We start from the raw sequence: 9,578 nt of genomic DNA on the forward strand, positions 1-9,578 counted from the left end.
TGTTAGCAGGGAGCAATATTAATAGTAATATTTAGTAATGAGTAATATATTACATCCGGTAAGGTAGGGCTGTATAGTATGCAGTTCAGTGGTCCAAACCACGTTGAGATTTAATTCCATTGTTCAACACGAGGTGGGACATAGAAATACTGATAACTGATAGTACAGAGCCAAATGACTTTAGAGTGCAGCCTTTTGGAGTAATAGGAGAGATTCTGTAGCTTATCTCAGCTTGTTATTTTCAAAAATTTGTGGCTATATTTATCAATCTCAAAACAGCAACATTTTGTAGGACGATCCCTGAACATATATCACTGAGTATAATGATCCTCAAAATGGAGTCTTGGGACACTCAGCAAGTCCTCAAGGTGCTAGGAAAAAGAGGATTTGTTATTATAAACTCTCTCTATATAATATGACAATTCAAGGATGCACTATTATTTCTAGTTCCCTGGGTTTCTGTGAGGCTTAATGTGTGTCAGAGGGGACTGTAACAATGCATGTAACCTCTTAAGTCAGAACTATATTTCCCTCCTGTTATGCAATTGCTCATTAAGTTCTCTCTCTATAGGGCTGAAAGGAAACCTTGAATCCACTTTTCACTTGTCCTGTCATCAGGTAATATAGCAGGCTATAGCATGTAACAACAACCATGTGCTTTACAGCTGCACAGTCAGATCAGGACTAATGTGATTATACCTGATGGGCCTCAGTCATTTAAGTGTAATCATATCAATTTAAATGGGATGAATATAACTAGAACTATCAGCTTCACAACAAGAGAGGAATAGTTCAACATATACCTGAATTGAGATTGAACCCTTTCAATATCCTATTAGAAATACCTAAAAACAAGCCTACAATGTATGGTTTTTTTAAACATCTGCCTGATTAATTTAATTGTAGGCTGCTTCTAGAAGTCCATGTGCACAAGATTAAACAACCTAAAATTATTTGTATTGTATTGTATTTAAAACAGCCTTTGTTCTTTACAAAGTACAAATAAGAGATTCTACAAAATGTAGACCTTCATAATGAAATATTTGTGATTTTCTACCTCACCATGCCTCCACACTCCAAATCATTCTGACATGATTTATTCAATATGCGGGACTTTAATGCCACTTCCCTTTATCACTCTTCTATTTTTACAGCCTATACAGTCAACTGCCATTGTTCCGTTCAGTCACTTGTAGTGTAAGACAATACAGGCCTATGTTTGAGTTGTGCTGGCACATTGTGTGAGTTTAGATGTTCTTTATTACAGGAAACAGTGAATTGACGCCCCCAGTTGACCAAATTAGCGCATCCTGTGGTCTGGCATGGTCTACGTAATTGGGATCGAGATGGCTGTCATAGCTGCTGCCTGCGCAGCCAGAGCCCCGAAAACAACAACAACAACAACAACAACAGCACACACACACACACACACACACACACACACACACCACACACACAGGACTTTAAGACTGCACATCGCCTCTCTCTCTCTCTCTCTCTCTCTCTCTCTCTCTCTCTCTCTCTCTCTCTCTCTCCCTCTCCCTCCCTCTCTCCGGTCTGTGGGATGCTCGGGCTCTCTGGATGGACGAGCCCTCGGAGTCACCACCATTACATCATCTGTTCCCGCACAGCCGAACACCAAACGGGAGCTTTTTTAATATTTAACCGGGATCCCGATCGTTCAGACCGAGCAGCTCCATAAAGGACTCTGTGGGGATTATTACAGCACATCAACAGCACTGTCTGCGGGGATGATGGCGTTTCAATGAGCGGGGAGGAGAGGAGGGGGAGAGGAGGAGAGACGTGCACCGTCATCAGCATCTGTCCGCCAGCTCCCTTTGTGTTCACCGGAGAATGTGAATGGCGAAAGATGACATGGCAGAGGTAGATTTGGCATCAAACGGAGCGGAACCCCCCGGCGAGGCCTCCTCGGCGTTTCCCTACGAGGAGTACGAATGCAAGATCTGCTACAATTATTTCGACCTTGACCGCCGGGCTCCTAAGATCCTAGAGTGCCTGCACACGTTCTGCGAGGAGTGCCTGAACACGCTTCACCTCCGGGAGGAGCGGCCATGGCGCATCAGCTGCCCCGTCTGTCGCCACCGGACTCCGGTGCCGGATTATCGGATACAAAACCTGCCCAACAACACCAAGGTGACGGAAGATTTCCCGCTCTACATCGACTCGGACCCCCTGCCTCAGGACGCTTTGCCGCCGTACCCTCCCCCGCTGCACCCAGCCCTCGTCGCCCTCCGACGGGAGGAGGCGTCGGGGACGTCCAGCGCCAGCCAGGCGACCGCGTCCACCACCGTGTCCACGGCCACGACTCTCTCCCAGGACTCCGTGCGCTACGACAGCTGTCAGAGCTGCAAGAGAGTGGCGCTGACCACCGGCTGCGTCTGCGTGATCTTCTCCTTTCTGTCCATGCTGGTGTTGCTGTTCATGGGCCTGATCTTTGTGCACAGTCACAGCATTCCTCCCTCGCCGGCGGGACCCATTTGCTTGTCGGTAGCCAGCATCCTGGCCATGTTCTCGGTGGTCGTCACATGGCTCATCTGCTGGCTCAAATACAGACCGGACCATGAGACAGGCCGCTCATCCGCCACCAGTAACTCCCGGAGAAACGCCTGACAGGCTGCTGGCTCTGATACTGATGGAGATGTAGTACTGTGGGTGTGTGATTATGTACATAATACTGGTCTACTCCTGCTCCCTTTACTTTTTCTAGGAATCAATCTCGTCCAAAATGGCCTTTTACCAGTACAGCAAACACCCAAAGGCCTTCATGTTGTTTGGAGCAATAGGCCGACATGATCCTTGATAATCTTTTCCTTAAATGATGCACTTGAATCCACAGTTGACTGGGTTGACTCTTGAGGAGTGAACTTGTCCAAGACTTAGACCCTCTGTTGTTGGTCTAAGCTGGGTTGGTTTGATGACTGAATGTGAAGTGCTTAGTTCCAGGGTTTGAGACCCTCCCCACCATATCCTGATAAATAATATGCATATCCCACTATGCCACTCACTGTATGATAACTGTCCATGATGATTCACTCTTATATCTCAACCAAGCACTATTGTATTGTACAGATATTTGGCAATGTTCACGCCTGAGTTTTCAGGTTTATGTGAGAAGCCTCTGAAATGTCATTCCGTTACAAAGAAGTCGTACCCACAATCCAAACTGTAAATAGTCCACAGAGAAGTGGGGAGGGGGACTGGACAGGTGCGATCAGCCTGTCTTAAAGACCTTGCGCTTTAACTTATCCTACAGGATGTTTCCTTTCTCACAATGAAAACTGCACCTCTACCAGGTGTTTTCCAGAGACGGCGTGTGATTTGGACCCTGAGTTTGGCTACTTTTGTGCATGTTAGGCTCCCGAAAGGTCAAGGCTTTTTCCTTTTTCTTTTTTTTTTTTCACTTTTTTTTGTTTAACAAAAAGGGACATTGTGTCTCCTGACTCGTGTGCCTCACCTTATTGCTGAATAAAGCAAAACTTCTCACGATCCAAATCATGCACGGGGGCCTCCCACCACAGACAGCGTCCATGCAGCTGGGGTGTCGGCAGGGATTTCCTCTTTCTGTCACATCATCATTCACACATCAGAAGTTGAAAACAGGGTTTCCAACACGGAGCTGTTGCCTCCCACACTGGCACCTTTTTATAGTTATGGAAAATGTGGGTCTTTGGATCTGGCTTTGAAGTAAAGGTCAGAATGGTTAATAGTGATGTTAAACAGGTATAATCCAGGCTAAAGTCCACCCTCAGCTGCTTCAATGTTCACTCCTCATCTTCTTTCAAAGCCACATGTGAGAAGAATCTAAAAGATCTGTTTCTTGGCCGGGCCAGACACGATAAAGAACTTATTAAAGGATGTATTTGGTGTCACTCTGGTTCCTCCGAGATTGTCAGGAGTCATAATTACCTCTGGAAGCTGAAAAACTCAGATTAGAAAGAGGCACATAAGAAAGAAGAAAAACACTACAGTATGAGCAGAGAAGGTTTGTGTTATTTCAGTGCCTGCACTAACACAATGCAAATATTTAATTCTCTTAAACTAAAACCTGATAGAATTCGGTTTGTTTTTTTCCACAGAAATACCCTGCGGGTCTGTATCAGAACAGGAACACTGAATTAACTTTTCAGTGTAATCAAAAAACTGCTTCTTATGGATATTACTGTGAACCGTTGGTAAATTCTGTGTATGTAACTGTCGCTACAACCTATACAATTATTTATTTATAGTTCTTGAATATGGCAAAAAAGTCCTTATTTGTGGTGCAGTGTGAAGACCCTCATATTGACAAATGTGTGATGGTCCATGAAGCATGTGTGTTATTGCACTCCTGTGTTATGCTCTGGCTCCCTGACCTTCCTGTCGGCATTTGATAGAGAATACTGAGATGATTCGGACGCCAAAGTGATTGAAGCACTTATTGCCCTCGCACTCTCATGGTGTCCCTACAACACTGCACGGGGAAAAAAGCAAAAAAAAAAAAAAAAAAAAAAAAAAAAAAAAAAAACAGTCCAACATGATTCTTAAACCCTGATTCCCATGCTTGCTTCAATCATCCTGCTCAGCCTTCTCCCAACTGTCAGATGATGCACTTTCACCCTCTTATTTGGCACAAGTAACGGGGTCCACCTTTTGACAAATGTACGCATATTGTATTTATTTCAGAGGACCTAGAAAATGTGGTTGGTTTTTATGAGAATCTGTGGTTGTTGTTGAAGTACCAAACGTATTTGCACAGAGAATTGTTCCTTATGTGTTGTTTTACATACATAAACACAATTTCAGTAATAAAGGAAACATGAATACCCATCTCATTCATCCTTTGTGTCGGTACAGTGAAACCAACAGCTGGCAGAATATCCTGTTACAGAGGCTGTATTTTATCATGCACAGTCTTACATAATGACTGGTAATGACTTGATGCATTTAGCATCCTCCTGTGCCAGAGCGTAATCCTTCCCCCCACCCCACCACACCACACAAACACACAGGCAGACAGAATATTTGAAATGACGAGTCATCAAATGCCTCCCAAAGCTAAACAAAAAAAATGGTCCCCTTAATATTCAGTGTTAAACTGACTCAAAAACACACTGATGGTCACTAAACTCCTCCTGCTTCATGCTGCCAACAACATTACCTTAACCTTACATAATAGTAATTAATGTAGTATGTATTTAACACACACACACACACACACACACACACACACACACTTTTTTTTTTTTTTCTTTGAGGGTTCCACCTCCTCCCAGTGTCAGACTGAGTATTTCATCCTTCATGCTGTGCATCAAATACGCCCCCTACTGGCTGACAAAGGATGCTACATGTTGTAAAAAAGTGAAGACCCCCCCCCACCCGTGTGTCAGCTTTCATTTCTCATGTAGGTCTAGTTGTGTAAACTTCTAGTGGCTGAAACTTGATTAAAAGTAAATACATTTTTCAATATGGGCTGGTTGCTCATGCGCCCTTAATATCACACACTGGGATTTCTCATGTGTGTTTACCTGTTCATACAAGGCTCCCTTTTAGCTGATATAAACTGAGCCATTCAGCAACAAGACTTCCCCCCTCATAAACAAACAGAAGAGATAAAAACCAATGTTGACCAATCACCATCTCATTACAGGTTACTATTTAGGACATGCATACTTCACATCATGTATTAACCAAAAGTTCCATGCCCCATAAATTAAAGCTGTCACACAGTCTATACCTCCCTCCTCTCCTTCATATTCTCAGCAGCATGTAAACAAGTCTCTGTTAACTGAGACACTAAAGCCTATTGTATCCTTGGCTAGCTGTGTCTTTCAGTCGGTTACAGTGACACTGATTACTGGAAAATAGTTGGAGGCAAATGTGTGTTTACAGATTAGCCATGACAACAAACAAAATCAGAGGACATGTTGTTGTAAGGATGCTCGGCTAATGGACTCTGATGCCTCTCATTAGACACTGGTGTAACTGGGCTATCTGTTTGTCCTCTCAGCTACATGCTACATGCTACATGACAAGGAGACAGAAAATGGACAACATAAACATATAGCGTATCTTACTGCTCTAGGCGGCTACTGTAACTGGATGCTTCCCCTTGTTTTAATAGACAACGCATTAGGATTCATTTCTGACTCTATTAGCATGTAGCTTATGCTACCATGAAACACTGTGGCATGTTTAAAGTGCGCCAGTTGTTACTGTACAGCGAATAAATATATTTAGTTGACCAATTAAAAAAAAAGGTGCCTATAAGCGACATTAATAGAAACAGTGGTGGAATGTTACATGGTAGGCCCACTAGCTGTTAGGTATACCTATAGGATTAACCTATTATTATTATTATTATTATTATTATTATTATTAGACTACGATCGTTTTCCATTTTTTACTAGACGTACTTTATACTTCCACTCCACTACATTCCAGAGGAAAATAGGTTTTAATTTAGTTCATTATGGCCTATAGTTATTACTTTTATAAAATGTAAGCGTATTGTTATAGATGAACTGTCCAGCAGTGTATTAAATTGTTAAACTTATCTCAACCTATAGGCCTATAAGTTTATGAATCTGTAATAATATAATTAATATAACTCTTTGAATGTGGCCCTTTTATATAATGCCTGCTGCGACTTGTGTTAAAGGGGAGCTGAATATAAACTATTCATTTTGGAATTTCAGATTTTACCATTGCAGTTAAAAAATGAAATAAGTTACAGCACAAAAGGCCTCTGCATACTCACTAGTCTATTATATCGATATTAAAATGATACAAAAAAAGTAAAGTATACAAGGTCTAGTCTCTGTAGACTCGCTGTAAGTCATAATATAAATTATTATACAATTATTGAATGAATTGACATAGCCCTATTTTAACTCTTCTGTCTTTGTATGAATTATTAGGTAATGGGGTGCAGTGGAAAAACTAATTGATTTGACAAATGGGTGTTTGTGAATGGCCTCCACGCAGAGAGCATGCGATGCAACTAATTTATTTCTCATCAAGCGAGATTTCTGACTTTGAATTTCATCCTCCGGTAATGGATTGGACACGGAGATTCAGTGTCGCGTTTAAAGCAAGGGCCGAGGTATGCATCCTGACTTTCTCTGTTTTCCATTTGCTCTCTGTTTTTTTTTTTTTTTTTTTTTGGCTGTAATATCCAATTTCAATAAGATCAATGACACTCCCAAATCGTCACGTTCGTCAGCGTAAAGACTGATGGTTTCTTCCTTTGACGAATAAGTCAGTACAAATGGGAGAAACGCAAACAATATTAACTGTGACTAATACAGCCTAAAAGTTCATCCTTCAATTTATTATTCCTCAAACTGCTGAAAACATTTAGAATGTCCACGTGTTAACAGTGGCCTATTCATGTTTTTTTCGCCTCAAGCCTGCAAAAGCCCACAACTGCTCATTTCATGATCATTTGGCCTGAATTGGGACTCAAAAAATTATCATCTACAGTCTGATTAAGCCATTCTTCAAAGCTTATCTGTTTATTAGCAATGTAAAAAGGCTCAAACACTAACTCACATTTCCCCTCTCTTTGAAGCCATGTCATGACAACTTGCAGGATCCATTCATTTCTAAGCGTGATTATAATCTTCTGCCTGGAGACAATGCCATCTTCCTTAGCAGGTGAAAGCCCCCCCGTTAGCCCTGCTTATTTTAAAGCCAGCGTCCACCCATTGTGCGCGCCCGTTTTTGACAGTAAAGTCAACATTTGAAGTGCGCTTTTATCCAAAGCGGCTAAAAAGAGGCGAATGTGAATTGAAACCGACTTAGCCTGTGGGACATCTCTTCCCTGCGTAAATTAAGGTGAATGACAGGGACTCCGGTGCCCCCCACCCCCCAGTCGGGCCCACCCGTTACTGCTCCGTAGCCCATAGGTGAGTGGGTTGGGACATGAAAGGGCTGATCAGGTGCTGGAGGTGCTTTTCAGCTTTAGTTTTGCAGGAGTCACAGGAAGATTACGGGGCTTTTCCTTGCAGACTGCAACTGCATGGTTTTCCTCATCGGCCTGCAGTCTCGCATTTGATCACAAATAAATATTTAACAATTCTCTTTATTGTCTTGGATACTGTACATTGATTGCCTATGGATACATGAGGTCAAACCCCCACCTGGTCGACGTGAGGAAGGGTTGACCCCGCTGCTGCTCTGTCATGTGTCCGAAAACAATAGTAAAATAAAATGAAATTAAATGAATTAAATTTGAATGAAGCCAAAAATCTTTTTACATTTTTCTTCTTCTCGCGCACTGGTGAAAAGGATCAACTTTGATGCTAATATGGTGAGTGGCCTTTCTTCAGATGATGGACAGTGAAGGAAAACGAGCTTTTGTCTGATTTCAGAGCTCAGGAGCGGAACCATTGCTTCAGTGATTGATTGGGGACTAAAAGAGGCTGTGACCCACGATACTCAGCGCCTAAAAGAGAGAGAGAGGGCCAAAAAACTGAACATAATTCTTTTTTCTTTTTGTGAGGTGACAATATTGATTATTAGACATTTGGGGATGGAAATACACCCACTTCTCTCAATGGCACAGAGCTAGACTGGCTTTACGGCCGCCCTGGCGTCGTATCCTGCTGTGGCGCACGTCCCCCTTCAGACTGTTCTCGGCTGGCTGGTGCTCAGTCTGAAAACCACAATAAATTCCTTGAGGTGCACACACTTTAGCACCATTTGTGTCATATATGAGGCCATGGGGTGGAAACAAATTAGGGGTCGTGTGCGATAGCACGCATTAAACAGTGTACAGATGCTGTTACGCACAGTGACAGTTTGAGAGGAATCTCAGCGATGTATTTTTTTTTTTGGTTTTGAGTTTTGCGTAAAGATCTGCAAAGGCAAAAGTCACAAGTTAGGGCTTTGTCAGGTTGGGCTACTGTATTGTTTGGTTTTTATAACATTTAGCCGAAAGGAAAGTAATGTCAGGAACACTGGGCTGGGTAAAATATAAAAATATACAACACAATTACCTATATGGGAAATAAGGAGCGCAAATATTAAGAGCGTCAGTCATCACTGAGTACGGTCGAGAAAAACGTGGCTGGAAGTTTTGGTGTCAAATCATAGATCCATATGGAGCCCGTGGTCAGTGAGGTCAAATATAATGCAACAAAGTAATCCGAATGCAGTGGAATACAGCAGCCCGGCAATAATGATATATTGGACTGAACGTGCTTTTAAAAAATATTTTGTCCACCTCATTTACATAGAAAAAGAAGAAATATGTCTCAAACTAAAGTTATTGTCCGTTGCATTAGACTGCATTACACGGTCGGGATTCTGTTAGTGAGGGCATGTCAGCCGTCAATACAGTACGTTTCTTACCTTGGCTTTATGTATTAACCTAATTCTATTCTGTATTCATTTTCCAAGATTATAAAAGATGAATTGACACTAATTTACTTGGGAAAGCTCCCATCAGGACCAGACCACAACAGTTTGGTGACCTGCTAATCATTGATCAAATGAAGCTTATAATCACACCGGTCTTTGCTCCACTTTCATCCCGCCATTCACCAAAAACACATAAGCATATTGCGAGACGTTTT

General features: G+C 42.2%; 1 protein-coding gene across 1 annotated transcript; it reads left to right on the top strand.

Moving 5' to 3' along the window:
* Positions 1-1,309: 1,309 nt before the first annotated feature.
* On the top strand, positions 1,310-4,827 carry LOC127362031 (E3 ubiquitin-protein ligase RNF182). Its single transcript, XM_051397293.1, has one exon. The coding sequence runs from the start codon at positions 1,861-1,863 to the stop codon at positions 2,629-2,631; it is 771 nt and encodes a 256-aa protein (XP_051253253.1). The 5' UTR covers positions 1,310-1,860; the 3' UTR covers positions 2,632-4,827.
* The last annotated feature ends 4,751 nt before the right edge of the window (positions 4,828-9,578 follow it).

This window comes from Dicentrarchus labrax, unplaced genomic scaffold (assembly GCF_905237075.1).
Source record: "Dicentrarchus labrax unplaced genomic scaffold, dlabrax2021, whole genome shotgun sequence".
NCBI lineage: Eukaryota > Metazoa > Chordata > Actinopteri > Moronidae > Dicentrarchus > Dicentrarchus labrax.

What these genes read in the sequence shown, in the direction of transcription:
- LOC127362031 (XM_051397293.1), top strand. Translation starts at nt 1,861, where the DNA reads ATGGCGAAAGATGACATGGCAGAGGTAGATTTGGCATCAAACGGAGCG.